Source organism: Anopheles arabiensis, chromosome 3, assembly GCF_016920715.1.
Source record: "Anopheles arabiensis isolate DONGOLA chromosome 3, AaraD3, whole genome shotgun sequence".
Classification (NCBI taxonomy): domain Eukaryota; kingdom Metazoa; phylum Arthropoda; class Insecta; order Diptera; family Culicidae; genus Anopheles; species Anopheles arabiensis.
In genome coordinates this window covers 49,429,034-49,453,536 of record NC_053518.1, presented here as the reverse complement: position 1 = coordinate 49,453,536, position 24,503 = coordinate 49,429,034, and the positions used below count along the sequence as shown (strand labels likewise).

The 24,503-nt window shown below is 37.4% G+C and overlaps 1 protein-coding gene across 1 annotated transcript in view; it reads left to right on the top strand.

Annotated features, from left to right (window-relative positions):
* LOC120902774 (protein sax-3) overlaps positions 1-24,436 on the top strand; it is a 46,711-nt gene extending 22,275 nt beyond the window's left edge. The window contains exons 3-12 of the mRNA XM_040311773.1: positions 9,096-9,289; positions 11,448-11,550; positions 16,172-16,456; positions 16,540-16,812; positions 16,899-18,176; positions 18,249-18,344; positions 18,423-18,663; positions 18,817-18,977; positions 19,762-19,939; positions 21,444-24,436. Of these exons, the coding sequence (XP_040167707.1) occupies positions 9,096-9,289; positions 11,448-11,550; positions 16,172-16,456; positions 16,540-16,812; positions 16,899-18,176; positions 18,249-18,344; positions 18,423-18,663; positions 18,817-18,977; positions 19,762-19,939; positions 21,444-22,815 (4,181 nt within the window). The 3' untranslated portion in view covers positions 22,816-24,436. The remainder of the gene's footprint in view (positions 1-9,095; positions 9,290-11,447; positions 11,551-16,171; positions 16,457-16,539; positions 16,813-16,898; positions 18,177-18,248; positions 18,345-18,422; positions 18,664-18,816; positions 18,978-19,761; positions 19,940-21,443) is intronic.
* Positions 24,437-24,503: the final 67 nt, after the last annotated feature.

The following is a 24,503-nucleotide window of genomic DNA, read 5'->3' as shown; positions in this document are numbered from 1 at the left end:
CTCCAACAGGATATGTCAATCGCAATAATCGCTCGTCGAAACGCAAACTCTCACGATCTACTATCAAAATGTGCGTGGCGTTCGTACGAAACTGGATGAGTACCTTCTCGTGCTCAGCGATCACATCTATGACGTCATTGTTTTTACCGAAACGTGGCTAAACGAACAAATACCGTCTTCTCTCTTCTCGGGTAACAAATACAACATTTACCGTTGCGATCGCTCTCCTAATAACAGCGCATAATCTCGTGGTGGTGGTGTACTAATTGCATGTGCAACGGATCTGATCACCGAATTGATTTCATCTCCAGCCAACATCGAGATGGTTTGGGTAAAGATTAGGATGCAGAGAGTATCTCTATTTATAGGCGGCATTTATATCCCGCCAGGTATGATAGCAAATAACGCATTTTTAAATAGCCTTAGCGATAGTATTGATGCGGTTCAACACCGCCTAAAAAGAAACGATTCAATGTTATTGTTAGGTGATTTCAATATGCCTTCTATTGTTTGGACGCTCATTGAAAACTATTATGTTTCAAGTAATGCACACTCCTCAAGCAACGCTCAACATAACAGAGTGTAGTCTCCGTCAAATCTCAGGGATCAAAAACAGTCTGGGACGTCAATTAGACCTAATTTTTGTTAATAAGAGCGCATTTGATATACACTCTCAGGTACTATCGGCGGTACTGTAGCACCTTTACTTAGACCAGATGATTATCATCCAGCTTTAGAATTCTCTCTCTGCAAATATTCAAAAGGCTCCGCGCTCAGTACCGTCAAATATACGTAGATATAACTTAAAAAAATAGATTACTCTAAACTTTCAGCTATGCTTTCGAATATAAACTGGTCGTTCTTAGATACAGATATTTCAATTATTGATGCGGGGCCTACTTTTAATGCTAATATTATCTCGGCCTCCTGCTGTCCTACCTATAAACCTAACAACTCCCCTCCCTGGTCTGACTCTACACTCCGCTCCCTAAAAAGAGATCGCAATCGCACACTACGTAATTATCAAGACATGCGAGATCCTCATCATAAGCGCATATTCAAATACGCCTCTAATGCATATCGCATATATAACAGGGCTTGCTTTAGATCTTACGTCCACCGAGTGCAAGCACAGTTTAAAATTCATCCTAAAGCCTTTTGGGGATATGCTGATAAACGTCGTAAATCTAATGATATCCCATCTCATCTGACTATTGGCAATCTCTCTGCATCCGGTACTGACGGCTGCTGCAACCTTCTAGCTGAACATTTTTCAAATGTGTATGCTGAATCAATCAAAACCAAAGCATCAATCTCTAATAGCACTCATAACACGCCCACCGATGTAATCAATGACAGTAATCTAAACTTACACCTTAGCACAATTTTACAAGCAATAAAAAAATCTGAAACAGTCATATAATCCCGGTCCAGATGGCATTCCAGCAGCAGTATATAAGAAATGCAATATTGTGCTCGGTTCTCTCCTATTAAAACTGTACCTATATCCATTAATTCATGTTCATTCCCGGACACATGGAAATTAGCTCATATTAATCCTATCCCTAAGAAAGGTAATCGTGCAAACGCTACCAATTATCGTGGAATCAGCATCCTCTGTGCAAGCTCCAAAATATTTGAATCTATAGTTCACTCACATATCCTCTTTATTGCAAGAAACTGCATTATACCTCAGCAACACTAGCAACTCTAGTTTAGACAGCGGTTCTCAGATTGATATCATTTATACTGACTTTAAAGCAGCATTTGACCGTATTCCTCACCCTATCGTTCTTGCGAAGCTATCCAAAATGGGTTTCATTGACTCACACATTCGTTGGCTTGATTCGTTTCTCAGCAATCGCTCTTTTCGTGTTAAACTAAACTCCTGTTTTTCCAAATCCTTTCCATCCAAATCGGGAGTGCCTCAAGGTAGCGTGTTGAGTCCTTTATTGTTCGTTTTATTTATTAATGATGTTAACTCAGTCATTCCACACGATCGTTTTCTTTGTTATGCAGATGACCTAAAGATTTTTAAATCTATATCGTCTGTTGATGACTGCGTATCGCTCCAAAACACCCTCAACCGATTTGCATCATGGTGCTCATCGAACCAGCTAGTTCTATGCCCCGAAACGACTGCTTATAACTTCGAGGGTATAGCAATAAATCGTGTACTCTCGGTAAAAGATCTTGGTGTAACTTTCGATAGCAGGTTATCATTCCTCGATTACATTGACGTTACCGTTAATAAGGCTCGTAAAACAATCGGTATGATAAAACGTTTTTCAATCCGCATAACCGACCCTCTGTGTTTAAAAGCGTTATATTCTTCGTTAGTAAGACCGATTTTTGAATACTGTGTTGTTTTTTGATGTCCCACCTCATTTACATCGATTGACCGCATAGAAAGAGTGCAGAGATCATTTACTCGGTATATCGTCAGCAAAATGCCCGGCTTCACGTCAGATACTCTACCGGACTATGAGCAAAGATGCCAGCTGTTGGGTCTGGACTCATTGGAGAAACGCCGTCACATTTCCCAAATAATGTTTGTTGCCTCGCTCATATCTAATGCTGTGGATTCACATATCATTCTTTCATCCCTGCATTTCTATGTTCCAATTCGTTCCTTACGCCCTCGTGCTCCTTTATTTGTTCCAAATCGACGCACTTCAGTTGGTTTAAATGACCCTTTATTACGTGCTGTGAGATTGTTTAATTCCTGCGCACACCTGTTTGACCATCACCTCTCATTACCATCATTCCGATCCATTCTCCGAGCAAATATTTAATAAGTTTAGTTAATAGGTATGTTGTTAAGAATTCAATTCAGACAGCAGTTATGTAAATAAATAAATATTGATATAAGTTGTAGTTCAGACTGTAGTCAGCTTTGCAAATTTAAGTAAGAAGTTCCCATTAAGTAAGGAAGTAAGCCGTTTTATATTGTGCTGGAAATACACAAGATATAGTTTTACTGTACTTAGCACCTCTGCATTGGTTCCAATCGATTCAACTCTTCTGAATATACGGATTATTTAACTCTTTGCAATGATAGACATGCTGGTAATGTTATGATTCGAGTAAAAACTGTAAATGATGATTCGAGTACTGCCTGTTTGGTAATACTTTTAGCATACGGATTTAGCACTTAATCTTATTAAAAAAGTTGATTATAACAAGTTATTCACAAATGTGCCTTCACTGGCATTAAATGATTGCTAAGTTACGAACAAATATACATCTGCGACAATAATGTAACTCTAACTTATGTGTAAATTTTATATTATTATCTTACATCAATTAATAGTGTATAAGATGTTATTTACAAAAGCTACGCAGTCGGTTCTGATGCGTATGCTATATCATAAGGAAAGTGAATAGCAATGTTTAACTGGTGTAGTTGAGAAAGCAGTTGGCAGTCATTTCCCCATCATAAAACATAGAAGCACGGAAGAACAATAGGACAAAATCACGCAACGAATGTATAGCAGTGTCGTGGTAAATCGCCTGGATTGTTTATGTGGATCGATGCGAAAGGACTGCGTGCGTAATCCCGAGACGGTGTGTACGGCAGAGCAATAACGGGTGAATGTTAACGATTGTTTGGTTGATTGGTTTGCTGGTGTTATTATTGTTGTCGTGGAGATCTTATGGAAACCATAGAATCCTGTCCTAATTCGTTTCCTCTGCCATTTATGGTAGTTTCGATGCCAGTTTTATAGTTAGATAGCCAGCAGTGGAGGAAATTATCATTTTAGGGGCATCCTCTTCGACGGTTATATGATTATAATGTAGAATGACGTACCTTGGCTGAGTATTTTAAAGGGACATGAAAAACGATTATCATAAATATACTATTAATGCCTTTGTGCTGGTACGAGCACAGCTATTCATTGTGCATGTCTGGCTATGAAGTAGTTCAACCGTTACCTGCTTCAGTAGTTAATTACAAGGAATTGTTTGATGTTCCAAGACAGATCGGGTTGTGATGTCTACATTGGTTCAATTAATAGTTTCAATGGAATTCAATTTCTTTTTCACGGCAAAGAAGATATATTTAGCTTCCTTTTCCTGTCATTATCAGCAAAAAATGTATAGATAAGCTAGACAACCTTTGTAATGCAGTGGGCTACAATAGTCCATGTACATGCATCAACAAAAAAAAACTTTTATCATAAATCTCATATTCTCATATAATCTCTTATATATCCGTCTACACTCATACGCTTTTTACATGTGTATTGCGTCTCCAGCAGGTTTAAATATAAACATATGTATAATATTTTATTTAAGTATTTTCGAATATACCATAACATTCCGGACCGTGTCTACTCAATAAAATAAAGCATTGAACTGTTTATCACAACTAGGAATTCAAATTTAAATACGTACTAACCAAAGCTCAACTCCCAATCACCTGACCACGTGTCATCTGTAACATTAGTTTGTTATAGTGCAGAATAATATTGAGGTTTGAAAATACTGTATTTTATTTACAATCCCATGTCACGTACACATAGTTCATCACACAGAACAGTAGCACAAAAAGGATAAACTTAAAACGAAGCTCAACGATTCGCTTTTAAATTTAAGTAAAATCAGCTTGTATGCCGGTATGCTGACTGCTTTACATTTGCATAAACAGCTATCGTACAATGTGCCTCATCATCGTGCGAATAATAACGAATACCCAACAGATAAATTTGCAACGACTTAAGAAATGTATTTCCTAACATTGAAGTATGGAGTATAATGCTGTCTTTATTCTGGCCAGTAGTAAAAACTACTACAAGATATTTGGCAATACTTGTTGACCCCGAGATACGCTTAATGCGAAGCAAGAAGAATCCGCATATTTCTGCGTAAGTCGAATTTCGCAGTTTTCAGCCAGAATATATTTCGTTTAATTTAGCTTTAAGTGGGTGGCTCTAGTTATAAAATTAAAAAAAGTTCATTAGATCTTGACTTCAATCTCGTTTCAATAAACAATAGATTTATTTAAATAATTTATTTTACCATCTTACACAAGAGGAATTATCAATCATGTTATGTTAATGAACAGTGGTTTCAACTAGCAACATTGAAACAAGTAGCATATGAGGTAAAGTGCATTAAGGAGGTCTGGTCGTGGTAAGCGCATAAAATGATAAATTGATCAAGGAGGTCGCCATGTTTGAATTTTAAACACGTTTTAAATTTCATGTTCCAACATGTTCAACATGTTTCACTATTCCAAATAGAATGTTGATGTAGTTTTATTACGATTTGGACTGTCTTCATGGATAAAAAGTTTAGAAGTGCATAGAATTCACAGAGTATTTGAAGTTTTTTTTTAAATATTTAATATCTGAGTCTATCTAATACGTCCACGCTACACCGAAAAAGTTTAAATGAATACCTCATACACTGCTAACAAGGGATACATTCCTTTCATACATACACACACATAAAGAAACATGATTTTCGATGGTGGTCACCGTGCGCCCCTCTAAAATCTGGGAAAATGAACACACTTTGTATGTTGTTCTGTGGCACACATAAAGCAAAACATAGTCACGGGCAAGCATCGTGGTTGGAGTGTGTAAATTGCTGAATTCAATTTAAAGCTTGTACTTCACTGTGTTATTTTGGTGGATGTTGTTCTTTTGCAATGTGTATAGTGTGCCTCTCAGTACTTAATGGGTAGAAAGCAACAAAAATGTGTAAAACGCGCAAGGCGCACGCAGCGTTTGTTCAGCAGAGGATGAAAAATAACAAAGCTCCAGTGAATAGTAACAACAGGCTTGTAGTCCTGAAAATTTCCATCATATTGGAAAGTAAGGTGATCTGTTAGCTGTTTTGCTACACCTCGGATGGGATGGATGGTACTGGATGGCTGTTAAAACGAAAAACTCATAGATTCACCGTTTACACAGGTGCACGTTTACATCGGTGCTTGTGTGATGCCTTACGTGTACAACTAATGCTGTTATTTTAATTATAATCAGCACTGGGTCGTCACATCATCTGATAAAGCAAACATATAATTTAATCAAGTCAGGCATATTCGTTGCGATGAGTCATTATGGCCTTGCATACATGGTAAAAAATCAGTTTAAAAAAATACAGAAACTGTATTTACATATATTTTACTAAGCTTACAAATAAACAAAAATTTCATCCCACAGCTGATTCTTTGTAAGTATTTTGATTAAATCTACGTCCTTATCAAGTGCATCTTAAAATATCCGTAAAAAGTAAAGTGAACTAGTCTCTCTAACTGTTAGTGTGTATTTTTCACATGATTGTTCTACATCCATCTGTTCTGTAAATGATCCCGTTGGTAAAGTAATAATTACGTTCAACAGAGATAAAACATATTTTTGTAATGAAGATGCAACATGCACTGTAATACTTGCGATCAAAGAATGATGTCTCACGTGATTGATCAAAGTGGAATTTTCAGCTGTATCTCAAAACAAAGACAAATGGAAATGATAGATGTACTGGTTTTTACAATATCGGAAGGAATCGATCGAAATATTATAACAGCTTGAATAAAAATTTCTGTGTAACACTAGTATTGTGATGAAATTTCTAATACTTTTCCTTACTAAGCAGTTACAGGTCCAGTACTATATTTCCAATATTCCATATGCGTTCATCCATTTATTGTAGAATCACAGAAACCATCAGAAATTCTCACGGAGCATACTGCATGACGCACGGTAGCAAATGCCATTCTATCGATGCAAGCGTTTGCCGGTGTAAATGTATGCAAATTGTTTCGCATGAAATATTCATAACCCCGTGAGACTTCACTCGAAGGGCTTCAAGAAATGTCATGCATAGGATTTCTGTGGAGAAGCAACGCGTTTTATATTTTCGTCAATTTTCCATATCTATCGTTTATTTTCCCGTTACTAGCAGTAAAATTCGATGTATAGATTAACGATAATTTGCATCAAATGATGTGAAATTGAATGTAGTAAATACAGCATTTAGTAAAAAAGCAATAAAAATTGAATCAATAAAAACATAAATACCTCTTTCTGTAGTAAAAACGAATACTGACAGTATAGCTCATGAATTCTACATGACAAATCCGGGGTATAAGTAGTTTTATTAACTTTAGCTACTTATACGATAGTTACATTATGCAATATAGAGGGAATCGCCAATTTCAACGCAAATGCACTAATTTGGGAAATATATTATAATCCAAGCGCAATACAAGTTAATGCTTTAGTGTATCCTATATGCCCTAAGAAATTGGTTCCGTTTTATTTCGTTGGTATTTTTTTAACACATTTCCCCCTAGTGTATGAAAATTCGATTTATTGGGATGTATTTAAAAATTCCTAGAAAAATTCCTAGCAAAAGTATTTCTTTAAAAATTGTCGATTTCGAAAAAAATAGTATGCCCTGTTTCTGTTCGCGTCAAAGCAATATAATATACGCTGTGAGGGCTGATATAAAATACTAAACTATCGAAAGGTATTCCATGTACCATGATCTGAACTGTTCGGTACGCTAAAGTTAGCATGTTTTATTTTTTTGGTGTTTCCAGCATTCGGAACAGTACCATTCATAATAGCCTTCCACTTTGGAGTGACAATCTTAATTGATTTTTCTTCTCTTAGCAAAATATAGCCCTGCGTGCAATAGAACTCGGTATTTACGAGATTGAAACTATTATTCATACAACCGTCCGCTCATATAGGAAAAGTATCCTAAAGTACTCCAATGATAATTCTATTGCTTTAACATTATTAATTGAAATGGACGACCTTTGCAGAGCGAATAGCTTACACGATTATGAAAAATTACAATCAAGTCTATCAAAGGTCCTAGTGCAGTTTTTTTTTAAATAAAAGAAATTGTTCGTTCAGTTTTTTAAATACTTCGTTTTATAGCTATTTTTATAGGACCAAATATATATTCTATGATAATAGTTTTGTTTACATCAGGTATCTATTCAGAACAGCAGGAATTGACAATTGATCTTTTTGTAATTAACAACATTATCCTTTTTTAAGAATTAATAAAACCTAAGATTCCACAAATTCAAACGCCTTGCCCAAAACATGTTCCATCATCGGTAAAGAAATATTTACAATCAAGCTGTAGGTCATACAAACATTAATGTTTGTATTTCATCAATCTCGCATGGCGTTGCACAAAGTTTTGAAAAATTGAATTTTAGACAAAAGCTTTGGCAAAACGGTCACATAGATACGGCTTGCTTTTTGATTTGAGACCAGACTAATTGTTCACGGATAGGGGTGGTGTTCATGTGTCAACTCAATACGCGTGCAAAAGTAAATTGTGCATGCACGTAACGTGTAGTTGGTTGTATATGACCCAAACAAGTACCCATGTAGGACGTGTTGTTAGCTCTACTTACATGAAACAACCGTTTTACTGTTATAACTGGGATTTTATTTCTAATAAGGCAGGATAAATATCGATTGCATAGACATATTACCGTACGCTCAGACATAGCGTGAAAATTTCACGACGTGAAGCATGAAAAATCAGTCAAAATCAACGAATATTTCACGCCTAAATGTATGTATCCCGTCATCCAATCCTGTCGTCTTGTATGATACGACGACATTCGATGAAATGCTTCAAATTTCGTCAATATAGACGCTGTGAAACAAATGGTTCTAGAACGGAATTCTCATCGAATTTCATCGAATGTCATTGATATTGGGTTCATGCTTTACGGCGCAATGTTATTTGGCGGAATATCTTGTGGCACGGTTAGATGGAAGGTGATGCATTAGATGTAATAGAGAAATACATTGCAAATTTTTAATTTCCAACCCATTTCTGACAATAATGATCATTACCCCAAATTACCCAAATTATTCCAACAAATTAGTCCATCATGTCAGTATGAAGAATCTTTTTTTGTATTACAACTTTTTAGCTTACTTTATTGTAGAGTTTCATTTTCATCATTTTGGCTGAAATGGGCTTAGGGGTTTGCTTGTGCATAAGTGATTCTTAAATTATTATAAATAAAATATAAAGAGTATTGGAAAGGAGTATAAGTACTGTAAAAGTTAAAAGTCATTTTCCACTTTTTTTTCTTTTTACAGCTCTTCAAAATCCACGTATTATAGAGCATCCAATCGACACCACCGTGCCACGCCATGAGCCTGCCACACTCAACTGTAAAGCGGAAGGGATACCCCAGCCGACTATTCAGTGGTACAAGGACGGCGCACCATTGAAGATACTCCAGGGATCGCACCGGATAGCACTACCAGCCGGTGGTTTGTTTTTTCTGAAGGTAAATAACGTCCTTAATCCCTTTTAAAAATGCAAATTTTCCGAAAAACCAACAACCCTCCCAGTATACCTCAAATGTACGGAACGTTACGGTTATGCAGGCTGCGGGAGTCGTGGGTACGTTTTCTGTTCAGCATTAATTCCCCTAATGAAACACCTCGTGTTTTGGAGAAACGTCCAAATACTGGCTATTTTAAGTCAAGTTTGTGATATCATGGAAACATCGTTGAACCTGTTCTGTTAGTAACGTAGTACAGAATGCGTACGAGTACAGAATATGAGTAAACATGATCAACCCTGCAGTGGTACGCTTCTCGTTCTGATAATTTGCGTCCATGTTTGACGCCGCACACAAAGTAGCAGTGTGTGACTGAACCTTTCTTACAGCAAATATTTGCAGATATTAAAATTTAAAAAATTTCATGGAAAATTTAACTCATATCTTACTACACTTGGATACTTTTGGTTTGCGTACGTAAAAATGACACTGAGAAATTAAGTCCCTTGGTAAGTGCGTGGACTCACATGTTTTTCACACATAGTTAAAATGCAGCATCACTAACGAATTTCATTCATTTTTTCTATACCGCTTACATATTACCGTGAAAGGAAGGGGGAGGGGGAGAAATGTGGTGAAATAAGGTGCCATCGTCGCTTTACCGCATTTGGCGAACGAGCTTTGCAGAGAAAGGTGCAGAGCATACCCTGATATTTGCCTCATGCGGTAAAAAAGTGTGCCTGATGCTGCATAAACTTTATGATGAATAAATGTTTGATCAAATAATTTTCCTCTCTCTCAAAATGTAAGCACCTTCTGATTACGGAAACGGGACGGATTTACATGTCCTGTCATAAAACCTAATGAATGAGTGTTAGCCGAAAAAATAATCAAACTTTTTTTTTTCGAAAGCACAGATGCTGAAGCATATAAAATTGTAGCTAATTAATGTTTGTGCTTTTTTGTGATAACTTTAGTTTAAATAATTTAAATGTTATTTATGTTGTTATTATGTTTCATGTTTTATGTTTTATGTAAATGATTTTATGTTGTTATTATATTGTTTCCAGAGTTATATTGCATTTTGCACCAACTTAAAGTTAAACTAAAGTGTAAAGTTTGTCTTTGAGTTATAAATAAAAATTTAATTGATTATTTATTTATTTATAGTTTTTGAATCCTTTTTTTATCAAACTTGCTTAAAAACAGAAAATAACAAAAATGATCCCTCAAAAACACGCAACTCAGTATACATTTTGTTTTTTTTTTTTATTATTTAATAGCAAATAACATACATAATGTTTGATGTATACTCAGACATTTTGTTTTGTTTAGCTTCATGTTAGCTTTAAAACTTAACAAACGTGTAATAAAAATACGAGATTAAAACCATTAATTTAGGTCATCGTGAGCAGTAAGACACGTTAAAAGAGTAACATACCACTCATATCATTCAACAAATAACACAACAACCAATCAAAGGGGCAGTTAAAAGGATAAATAACTGACGGTACGAAGAGTTTACCCCACTTAGCAGGCAACTCAAAAAATCTCCTAAAATGCTACAGCACATTATCCAGAGGAAGTGAGGCCATAACTGCGCTGCTCGTAATAATTTTAATTTGAAAATATTTATAAGACAACCTTAATTTACCACACGCTGTTTGGAAGCTTGTTCTGCACGTACTGTACAGCACATAATGCTTGAAAACAGTTGCTCGGATACCATTTTGCTTCCCTTGCTAACCATCGTTGGGCAGCGGAGTTGTACACTGTACACAGTTTTACCCTAACTTTTCCACTTACTAAAGGTTGTTTCGTTAAGCCAGATATGGCTTCTGCGTTTGCACCAAGTAGAACCTCATCAGAGTCACAGCTAGTACACTGGCGAAAAGAAGAACACAAAAAGCAACACCCAAACAGCTTCCCGCTTGGATTTGATACTTTTCTCGCAGGTTTTTCATCTTATGTGTCCACGAGTTCACAGTATCCTCGCTGTTATGTCGGTTCCGCTATTCAGACCGATCATCTTAGTTCTACCAGCTTAGCAGATTTCCCTGGGAGAGGAGGAGTGTTGAGGGCTTTTCGGTGAAATTGTGTTCCTAATTCTACAATTTTCGTTTTTTTATGTGCCCAACTTTGCTTTCATTCTTTCACTAAGGTTGTAAATTCGCGGAGAGAAAGCGACGCAGGGGTGTACTGGTGTGAGGCACGGAACGAGAACGGAATTGCCAGAAGTAGGAACGCTACCCTACAAGTAGCAGGTGAGTTGCTTCATTTCCCATTTCCTATTTTAAATTGTTTTGCACCTTTTCCCCAGGCCTGTTTCATTTTCGCCGCCAAGCGTACGTCAGAGCTTGGCCATTTTCCCATACCCAATAAAAAGTCATATTAGGTGGAGGTGGTTACTTGTGGAACTGTGAAGTTTAGTGGAATGGCAAGTAGGACATAAATTACTTAAAACGATCTGGTTGTCGAGGACGATCTGCCGACCCATGGGAGGCACAACGACAAAAAGAATATTAATTCAATGGTGGGAATAATGTTTTTGGCTTTCTCTTCATACACTTACTTCTGACATTTGATCTGCGAGCAGTACTCGCAAAAGAATATATGCTTTACGGCTCACAATAGTTTAGCGGTGAATGTGGTTTCAATATATATTTTTTTAATTTAAAGAGGATACATCATTAAAAATAAATCTTACGTGTTACTTTGAAGCACGCTACACAGTAAAAACTCATTAAACGCTACTTGAACGTAAGGATGATTATAAAAACATGCAAGAAAAAAATTAAAGAATAATAAATACCAATTGTATGCTCATCACGAAATGTTAAAAGATCATAAAATAGAAAATCCAAGTCAATAATGTCTAGTATTGGAGCCCTTCACGATTCTATTCAGCTTTTTTATATGGAGTTTGACAGTTGACCAGAGGTTGAAATCATGTAAGCACTTCTTACAAATCCACACACAAAACTAGCCTGCGATTTTCAATCTAGACCATTTCAGCCTCAGAGCTGGAATTAGATTCGAGTACCTGTTCGAAAAAATGGCTAAACAAGGTGGTGTTTTCATTTATTCTAAGGTACACCAAAGAGGTCAGATGGTGGAATCTAGAATCTAAGTGTATGTAGATCAGGTGGTCTCAAAGCCTGCTTTTTATAAAAAAATTGGAACGTCACTTTTTGACAGGACGGTTAAAAACTTTTGCTCAAACAGGTAATACGGTGGCTTAACGAATACTCAAAACATTCTTAAATTTTTCATTCAGTAACAGAAGCAACAAAAATCAACCTTCTAAATACATACACCTAAATACATACATAGATAGCTGCTCGAAAACTGCTATACAATGCAAACAGCTGACAGGCTGTAATTCCAGCCTACGAACTTAAAACGGAAAGAGCCCTATTACTAGGATTTAATTGTTTCATAACCGAAAACAATTGAGGTCTAGGATGACTTTTTTATATTTATTCTACATTACCTTGTTACCCATAGAAGCCCCTGTTTAAGTTTATCTTCTTTTTAGTATACGCGGCCATGCAAAATTTACAAGCTTCTGAGAATAGTCAATATCATGTTTCTGAGGCTTATTAGTAACAAAGCAACTTTAGGTTTACAGTTAAATACTAAAAGATCTTTCAGTTTTTTCGCCAATTATAGAAAGTTATAAGAATTCACGACATATATTCTGCAATGTTATTGCAATATAGTGCGATGCATAACCGTTAAACATTGTTGAAAATTTAAAATCAACCTATTCAAGCAGCAGAGAGTTAATTAAATAGCATAATAGACAATACAGAGGCCGATACAACGACGATCTATACGAGGTATACGGTGATATCACTTGCAGCGCGTCAAACTCGCTAGGTTATCGCTAGGCTCGCTAGACAGAGGAAGCGTGGTAGGCTCAAGTCAAAGTAGCAAGATGTCGTAGAGGCATTCGCCATTAAGGCCGGAATAACGGACTGGCAGACGGAAGACGTGAGACCATGAGCAGTCTCATTTGTGCAGCAATCCTTAAATGCTGGGATGTCATTGTATACAGTAATGTGCTATATAAAAATCTATTAAATAACTGTTTAGATAAACATTCGAACGAATGTACCATTGTCAATCAATGTAATATTATTGGTACAACAAACAGACTATTTTGTAATAATCATTGTGCTATTGTCCATACTAATATTGTCATTTTTTAAAAGGCTAACAGACAAATTGGCATATGAACAACTCGTTTGATTATCATATGAACGATAGAATAACTGTGTTTTTGAAAGAGTCATATTTTATCCATATTTTTACTTTTGTATTTATTTATATCATCGAATCGTATGTAGAATTTATATCATCGAATTTTAGTTCAAATAAATAAACTGTAGCTTACAATGAGAGCCTGATCAAATTTAAATTTATATATGAAGAACTCAGGCAATTATTCAATATTGTGAATGCTTTAATGTTTAATTTAATGTTCAATGCAAAGAGATTAAACTATACTGAATTTTGTTTTCAATATATCTGATCTAGAGTCATTTCGATGTGGTTGTTTTGTTCATTCTAGCTGGCTTTATACCTCAGAGGAAGACGTGATGAAATAAATTTAATTAAAAATAGCAACAAGCCTTTAAAGCCGGAAGCATATCAATTTATTATCCTTTCTCTGCAACAAAACGTAAAGATGGTCCCTATGCAGGCAAATGTTGAACCGCTTAGAAACATACTTGTTGAGCACATCGATAAAAGTGGAAAAGGTGGTTCTATGTTGTTTTGTGAAATATTCTATGCACAGAGTGTGATCAAAGGTGTGATTTGATTTTCATAACGTAGTTCAATGTTAATATATATAGTGGTTTCGATGACTTAGGCTATGCATAAAAGAACACATTTAACTGTAAAAAAACATAAATGCTCAATTTTATTCTCATTCTTTTTACTTTTACTCTCTACTTTTCGGAAATTTTGTATGTATAGTTGAAGAAACAATTTGCGATTTGAAAACGAGTGATGAAAAAAACTGATTGTTCGTACAATCTACCTTCCCCTGTGCGGCTATAGTCGTCCTTTTGGTCGATCCTTTGCATTTATTATGGATGGATGTTGCTAGGATTTGAAAGTCAGTTATGTGTGCCAAAGATAATGCTGATAAAACCAGAGTAAGCGAGGTCCGCTCCATTCGTTAGCAACAGACCATCAATTTCACCAACTATGTATCCGATACAAATTTCTGCCTCGTTGATTGTCGTGTGCCGAGAGACAGACAACACTTGTTTAAATCAACTTGCATGGATGCTTGTAACAAACAAATGGGAAAAAGTCGTTTGAAATGTATCAAGATTCCAGTCACATACGTTTAGCTGTTTCCTTTGCTGCAGTATCGCAAGCTTTTATTTCAGTTTCTGATTCAGCCCAGCACATATAGTGATCATTTGTCATGATTTAAACTTTATGGGTGGTTTTAGGTATAGAGTGATTGTAAAACTGCGGTTTGATGAGGTTTTTGTTGTTCATACTATAACTTTATTGTGCCTAGGACATTGATGTGGGACTATATCTGAATGCAAGTTTTTTTTCCAACGCAGCTTCAAAGTGAGTTTTAGTTTATACAACACAATTTACCCATACCCGCACATAACTTAATGCAAAGAACCTTTCATCCTCTCAACCAGTCTGTCAGCCGCAATGAAGAAGACAAAAATAATTTCTTAAAACAAGAAAGCCTCAGCCTTCAGGACAACAAGAAAGCACCAAAAACAAAATAACAATGAAATTAAATCCTGCATAGCTAGCACTTTGAACGATTCATTTCAAAGGTAAAGCTTCTATAAAACTATTTACGTTTATGCTTCTAACAGCACGACTTATTAGTGAACCGACAGCGAAAAATAAAGAGGACATGGAGGGAAATAACCGACGAAGTGAAAAAGCACACAAAATACCTACGATAAAACCCAATTCAAAATGCCACTCACGGCAACATAAATGTCGGAGCAAAACACACAGAAATACACAAACAAGCTTAGGGACATAACGAATGGCACCAAAAATGCAAATAAAATTTCCATTTGCATCGCAGACGATCATAAAAACCGCTAGGTTGGTCAGATTTCGAATGTTTTGTTGGTGTTTTCCCATATTTTTTTTGTATGTTTTAGGCAACGCCTAGGAATATTGGTCAGTTTTCCATTATGTTCTAACGCTTTTGTGACAGGTTGTCTAGAGTTTGCTTTTCGGTTTGCTCACTTCCATTATATGTCCGCCGTAGCAGTTCGTTGAGTAACCCATTGCAAGACCCTTGGTGGAGTCAGTACTCTGGTGCAAGTGTCAGGCCCTTCAACGCATGTATACGTTTGCGATTTTTCACGTTTGCTATTTTTTGGCTAAACTTCACCCAGAGCTGACTGACAGTTAACTGAAAATTGGTACAAAAATCAGTAAATAAATCAGAAAAAATCGTTTGAAAAACATTGGTCGATCCGTTTACCAAAAGAATCCTGCTGGATTGTGTATAACTACGGCAAACTTATATCAAGTTCACTATTATTTAAACACTGTATTTTATTGACAGTAGGATGTTTGCATATTCCCATGACAGTAGGATGTTTGCATATTCGGTTTGCGTTGTGAGTTTTCTCAAAATATAAACTTTCCATTAACTCTATAGATATTGACTCATAATATGAATAACGTGGTAATTAAAACGATGTGCAATAGTTCTGACAACAAATTTTATTGTTATTATGGATTTTATAAATTATTATTATTATTTTTTAATACATCAAACCCAGCCAGTAGCCCTAACAAATGTTTCATAGCATTTCACTACTATTTCTGTACTATTATTTAATGTGTCATTTGTTGTACATGTTATAGTATTGCGAGAAGAGTTTCGACTTGAGCCCCAGCATACACGCGTAGCACAGGGGGAAACAGTGCTACTAGAATGCGGCCCACCGAAAGGAATTCCGGAGCCGACGTTGTGGTGGCGAAAAAATGGTCAAAAACTAGAAGTTGAAGCTTCGAAACGCATTCGTATTGTCGATGGAGGTAATTTAGCAATTCAGGATGTACGCCAAACTGACGAAGGACAATACCAATGCATTGCAAAAAATTTGGTTGGCGTACGGGAATCAGCAACGGCTTTTCTCAAAGTTCATGGTAAGTTTTTTTAAACCATGTTCATATTATTGCGTTCGTTGGGTAGCTTCCGGATCGTTCAGCACATTCATACATCGTTGCAGTAAAACCATTTCTGATACGAGGACCGCATGATCAAACTGTCGTCGAAGGTACGTCTGTAACATTTCAATGTCGAGTAGGTGGGGATCCGATGCCAGATGTACTATGGCGTCGATCGGCATCAGGAGGCAACATGCCATTAAATCGAGTGCATATCCTGGAGGACAGGAGTCTACGGTTGGAGGATGTAGTTCTGGATGATGAGGGAGAGTATAGCTGTGAGGCTGATAATGCTGTCGGAGCCATCTCAGCCACTGGCACATTGACCGTCCATTGTACGTATGAAGACATTCATAAATTATGAAAGGGTATTTTTTGTCCTAATGGCATAAACTACTACATTTTATTGCATGACTTTCAGCTCCTCCCCATCTTTCGATAAGACCAGTCCCACAGGTAGTAGAAGCACCGCACGATGTTTCGTTCGAATGTAAATCAGAAGGCAGACCAAAGCCAACTACATTTTGGTCCATAGAAGGTAACAGAACACTGATCTTTCCCGGCACGTCCATCGATCGATTCGAGACTACATACACACAGGAAAGTCTCACCGTCTTGACGCTTACTCAAACTACAAAATCTGATAACGGTCTTGTGATCGTTTGTAGTGCCGTAAACAGTGTCGGATCTGTCAGTGTTCGAGCCCGCTTGATGGTAGCTTCACAGGATGATCGACCCCCTCCAATCATTATTCTTGGTCCTACAAACCAAACTCTTCCCTCAAAGTCGACAGTATCGATGGCTTGCAATGCGGTTGGTAATCCTAATCCGTTCATTTCTTGGTACCTGGATGGTAATCCGGTCGTACCATCGGAACGAATTAATATAACGGAAAATGGAACGCTCTTATTACGAGAGCTTGAGAAAGGAACCGATCAAGGGCTCTACACGTGCGTAGCCAGCAGCAGCAGTGGGAAATCTACGTGGAGTGCGTTCCTGCGCGTTGAGTCACCCACGAATCCAAATGTTAACTTTTATCGGGCACCTGAACCATCCGAATTCCCAAGTGCCCCGGGAAAGCCCCAAATTGTTAACATTAGCAACAGCTCCATTACCATCTCTTGGCTGCCCAGCATCAAGTCCGGTGCTTCCGATATCAATGGTTACCTGATTGAAGTATTTTCAAGTGATATGGCCAAAGGGTGGACAACAGTCCCGTTTAAGGTTTCGTCGACGAGCTACAGTTATGCTCCGATTTCTCCAAACGTCAGTTACATTTTTATCGTTCGAGCAGAAAATGACCAGGGACTTGGTATTCCGAGCCTCATGTCCGATCCGGTTTCCATTGGAAGAGAATTCAATCATGGAGAAGACATCAATCTCAGTGAAGCGCAAGCAACACTTTCGTCAGGGCAGGTGGTCAACCTCCTTGAAGCTAATGCAACCGATGCTACCAGTGTGCGACTGGCGTGGGAGATTGTTAACGGGCAGTATGTGGAAGGGTTCTATATTTACTCGCGCAAGGTAAACTCCAACGGAACGTATCGAACTTTGACAGTTCTACATGGTGGGGGTGCTTCTGCTTGTACGATAAATGGATTAGAAAAGTTTACCGAGTATGAGTTTTTCCTTGTACCATTCTACAAAACAATCCAGGGGCGTCCCTCGAATTCTAGATCAACGTGCACTTTAGAGGATGGTAAGATAAGGAGAAGCCAAAAACCGTGCACCTTTCAACAATTCTTCAATGGAATGTGTTACTTTTTTTCAGTTCCGACGGCATCACCAGTAAATCTGGAAGCAGTTCTACTGAATACCTCAGCAGTTTACCTCAAGTGGGAACCGCCGAGTAACAGCACGATAAATGGTAATTGGTTATAACGCGAACTAAAACATATGTGTGTTAAAAATAACAATGAAAAAAAACGATTTGCATACTCATTAGGAAAATTGAAACACTATCACATCATCATCAGAGGTTACGACGTTCACAACATATCCAAAGTTCTTACCAATATGACTGTCGACGGAGAAGCACCAAAGTTACTGCTGGCTAATCTGTCTGCTGGTGTAACGTATTCTGTCAGTATTGCAGCGTCGACAAAGGTCGGAATTGGTCCGTACAGCATTCCTTCGATTTTAAGGCTAGACCCTCACACTAGGCGGCTTGATCATGGGTACACAAGGTAGTATAGAAGAAGCTACAAACTATTTCCCTACTATGCATGTTGCACCATACTTTGACAAGCGTGCATGTATGCTTCCTAAAGTTACACACTGCATTTACAGCTCAGCAAGTACATGAAACATGCAAATATTTCCATTTCTCTCTTCCACAGATATCCAATAAACCATGACTACTCACACGATATACTCACGCAAACATGGTTTATAATTCTGCTCGGTTCCATCATTGCCATTATCGTCTTTTTGTTCGGTGCCATCATTATTTTCCGCAGGATACAATTTATGAAACACAGCTCGTTGAACAATATGCACGGTGAGTCACAGTCAGCCAAATTGTCGTGTTGGAGTTTACTACATAAATAGTTCCGCAATGAAACGAGAATCTCTTTTTGAAATCCTTCAAATCACTACATGCCAAAATTAGTGATAATTTGGATAATAAGTAAATGCTTACAAATAGGGACAATGCACAAAACCAATTTTATCATTTTTATATTCTCACTTTTTACTGCTTGAGGATTTAGTTTTCAACAAATGTTGATCCAACGGTTCAAAGAAACATTTTAATCAAAATTTCAGCCTATCATCAGTAAATAGTACATACGGTAAATACGCCAAGGAAAATGCAATCGTAAATCTCACGTCATACAATAAACAATTCAATAAGCAGGGCTGTTGTTTACTGCATAAAAGGACTCATCCATACAAAAATAAAATAGCAATAATAATCAACCAGCAGCATTCATTTTTCACATCATGTGCATGAGGGATGTGTTTAGTCACGAAACAATTTACCATATCATGCTACATCGCGTTTTGTTGACTCAAATCATTTTACGGGCATTATTCGTGCTTATAGCTTTGCCCTCGAATGGTTGGGGCTAAGTTTGAAATTGTTCACAACTTTCAGAATCTCCGTACAATGAAAGCAATGAAATTTGTTCCCATGCATGCATATGATAAGCAAAGACATATGATTTAAGTGTTGTGCAGTGGGATACAATTAATCTGTTCTTGGCATATTATCACTATATCAGCGCTATGCAAAACACTGTATCGTAAAAGAGAATGTTGTTAACACGTTTACACAATTTCAGGTAATCACGCTATCGGAACAGTCCGAAAGTTTCCTACTCTACCACTGAATCCTAATGGTGTGTGGATCGACCCGGGAGGTGGAGTTTGGCGACAAGCGAGCGACATTACTAAGGAAGTCATCACCGACTATGCTCAGGTTTCTGCCGCCCCAACACTTCCACTTCCAGATTATGAAAGGTAAGCATATTAATGAAAAAAAGTTTCAATTGCTTCAATATGTTCATGCATGTCAGAGTTTTGAACACAATCAGTTTAACGCTGTTGTATCTATAACATTGCTACGTGTAAGCTTACTCCCCAAAAAAGGTTAAGTGCTTGCAAGGGCGTTCACTAAACAATCTACTTAATTATGCCTAATTGTGTACATTCTAAACGAACGCCTTACCTACCGCAAAGAGGTTGATGACAGTTTTGTGTAGCAATACTGTCGACGAGAGCTTCTGAAATAGTTTTCCAAACAATCAACAGGGCTTAAAAGCACACAACAACGACACATCTTCAACACTTTGTTCCATTTCCTTGCTCGTGTGTGGCGCCAGAAACTATGAGGGTAAAAGCAAACAAATACACAAAACTTCAGCATCATTAAAGGATACACGGCTCGTACCCACTTCGCCGGTCTAGGATAATGGGGATCACTTCAAAGGTTTAAGCCAGTAATGGAGTTCGTAAATTTTTGGCGGTTTACATTTCTCACTCGAAACTGCCGGAGAAAGCATTCGACGAAACTTTTCCCACAAATGATAGTGTCTGTTGTTTACCACCATTACGTTCTTGAACATCCGCGACAATGGTAAATATGCCTATCCCTTGGAAACTGGTTGCAATCTGTACGTGATGCTTCTAGCGTACGGTGATGTTAGCAAGAAGGTTACGGATGAAGTGTGCAAACTTGTGAATGAACATCTTCAAACAAATTTTTTTTTTGTGGAACATCCACAGCACTCATGTCGCTAAGGAAATTACTGTATGCATGGCTAAAACTTTTTCCATTACGTATTTATTCAACACTTAGGCTGTTGTTTCAGTTGTATCTCACTAAACGATGTAAGATAATTTGATGGAAATGTTTCCTTTCGGATTGAAATTTGAGATAATGGTCAATTTAAATAATTTTAAACGCCGTACTTTGCAGCTCGCATGTTGGATGTTTAAATGGTATTATATCAAAACATTATATAAAATTATATCAACACTTGATTACCAGATTCATTAGATTATTTTGTGACTGCAATATTAAAGTATAACTACCGACTTTTATTTTCATGCGTTATATTTTGTTTAAATAAATTACAAAGCCGTCGGTAGAGAATTTCATTTCCGCACTTGGGATTGGGGATTGGGTACAAATTGCAAATATTTTTGGTAAATAATGCAGCGATGGAATGGGATGACCAAACAAAATAATAAAACATCATACAATAGCAAAATCGATAAAAGCATACATGCGTAAATGTTTGGCCACATCTGCCACACTGTGGAAAACTTTCAAAATGTATGAACAAATGCATTTTTTCCCTTTTTTGTGCTGTTCGCGCTAAGTGCACAAATTAAAATATATTTATGATACAACTACTAACAACGCGGTGTGCATCGTGAGACCGATTCGGGCTTTGCATATCTGTTTTTTCTTCCTTTCTTTTTCTTGCATTTTTATAATTAATTGCACCTATACCCTCAGACTGTCCCCGCTGAATATGCCTGACTACGCGGAAGTGGCCGGGTGTTCATCATTCAAAAACGATCTGGGACAATCGGACCCTTGCTATGACAACTACGGGGCTTACGCTTCAACCACGCTGGTAGGCCGTTCGGTGCAACTGTACGCCCAAAACCAATTCGATGGCAAAAATGTCTACTCAGCGCCCACCGTTGTTACGGCCGCGGCAGCGTCCGGTGGATGTCACTACAATAATTTCATAAATCAACAACATCAACAGCGCCACCAGCAGCAACTGCAAGCCCAGTACGGTCTCCATGGACCCCAACAAATGCATGCTCAGATACAGTCGCAACCGCATCAGCAACAAATCGGTGTGCACGATAAAAGGGAGCGGGATGCTAACGGACGCCCGATCGGTGGTGGTGGAGGTAGCATAAAAAGCCAGAAAATGAACATCATCGAAAATCGGATGGCCGACATGTTGAACAATTTGAATCAATGTTCATCGTCGGGCCCTACGGCAAGCTATAGCACCGGTGGTGGCATGGGCTCGTCGTACGGTGGCTCAACGGTAAGTAATCTCAACAGTGGAAGCCACTGTAGCCTACTTCCGGCGGGCCAACCGATGGCAGCCTCGTCGACGCTGACAATGGATGTGATGAACAGCATGTCTGGTAGTGCGCCGGGTAGCGGTGGTGCAATCGGTGGAGGTAGCAGCAGTGTACCCCATACACCGCTTTTTGGCACGATTAAACGAACGACCAAGTACAACAAAATAGGCTACAATAAGGATAATAAACTCAATTTTGGCGATAATGGCCGATCGGTCGAGCAGCCGTTGTTCGTCAAGTCCAAGTACGATGGTACCTGGTCGTCCGTGCCGAGCTCGGTCACGATGGCATCAGCGGCCAGCAGCAACATGATTAATAATTCGCCATATCAACAGCAGCACCAGCAGCAACAGCAGCAACAGCAGCAGCAGCAGCAGCATCTTCCAGTTCCGCCCCTTTCGAGCACCAACAGTATCCATCAACAGCAGCAGCTTTTGACAACAGTAGGCCCACCACACCCGCCTCCTCCACAGCTTCCACCAATTCAACAAGCGCCTTCAGTAGTTCATCACTTTCCTTCGGGTCACCACCACCACTCAACTTCCGTTTCGTTGTTTCATGGTGGCAAAGAATCATCCCGATCGCCATCCCGTGTTTCACCGACTACGCACGGTCTGCAAACAAATAATTTAGATAACCATCCACCGCAGGAGTGCAACAATGGAACCAACACAATCACTAATGGTCAGGAAGCTTCTATTGGTTTCTCTGGGAACGCAAATCATCCGTTGCAACAAACACATCAATTAAGTGGAGACACCAATGTAGAGAATGTATAAATTTGAGTACTTCTGTTTGTAGTGCCATAAAATAGTGGAATTTTCTTTGACCCTAGCTATCACCATTTTATACTCAGAGCAGTGTAATTTCTTTTGTTAAATTGAAACCGTATACTGTGTCATTTATGTTTTACTAAAACACACAAAAAGGAGTAAAATAATATTCAAACTAGGTTGTTTGAAGTGCAAAATATTTTCAAAAATATTACCATAGATTTAATAGATTGACGCTTATTTCAGTAATCATCATATTCCAGTAATATCCAGTAATATTCCAGTAATTACCCACGAATCCATTCAAATTGAATTAAAATTAATTGATTATCAAAATTAAGTATGAATTATCACTAAATCGAACTTAATTTTTCATAACTTACTACACATATAAAGTTGACCGATAAGATTTATAACGTACTTTGGTGAAACTGTAATAAAACTAGTGATATTAACAATACATAGTTACAATTACATTGCTCTGAGATAGAGAATTGGCATTTTGGAGATTATAATAACTTGTTTAGTTTATTTAATTTACATTATTGAAGAAGACTTTAAATCCACATAAAGCTTGTAAATATTGCAAATATATCTATCATACTATGTGCAATCTGACCAATGCTTGAGTGTTTTCGATACATATATACTTTTGGGTTTTTAAAATGTTTGTAGTTTTGCAACCCACTGGAAGTAAAATCATGCCTCCTGATATAGTTTAAATAGCCTGCTAAAACTGAATAAAATAGGACATTTTCTCTTACAAGCTCATGAAAAAACATCGCAACTATCAAACGATATATTTTCCCTACCAGCTTTCATAAAGATAAACAGTCAGTTGTGGATCGATGGTAGCGAAAACATTAAAAAGAAACATATCGAAACACACTTATCCTGGCCAACGCTTTGGCAGTTTGTTCGTTTGGCAGCGCGATGACCAAATTATTTAACTGGTGTACCTACCATGTTTAGCTAGTGTACATAGCTGCTGCTAATGCAATAGATTAGAACTGAATGAACTGTACTGAAATTACATAAAACGTTTTTTTAACCATTTCAACAAAAAACATAAATCTTTTGTTTAAATTTAAGGTTTAAAAATGTAATAGGAATGATTACAACGGTAAAGTATCCGCAATCATTCAGCAACCAAATATTGTTTTCGACTATTAGATTTATTTTCGTTGTATTTTCTTTTCCAAAATATTGTAGCTCTCTTTAGGTTTACACATTTGATTTTAAGCAACGAAAATGAAATCAAATAGGAACACGAATTATGTCCCATCCTAATTCCATGACGATGAGTATATACCCTATAGCTATCAAAATGAAGCGAGTAAACAAAATCATTTGACTGATTATCGTAATTGACAAATGGGTCGTAGGTCATGAGACACACAGATAATTATCCTGCCGCTGCAACGCATTGCTATTATTATCTGATAGTTGTAGGCAAATTACTTCCACACGTGTTTTTGTTTTGTTTCAATATGGAGAAGAAGTGTAAACATAGGCAAAAGGAATGGATTGATCGATGGCGGATGAAAAGTACATATTAAGAGCCAGTCGAAATCGTAAAGAAAAGAGAAAGATGAATAAAAGAAAATGATGATATTTTGAACGAATATACCGTTTTGGTAGATTTTATTTAACTGTCAACTGTGATGACCTTTTTAATGTGCCGTACTATGCAG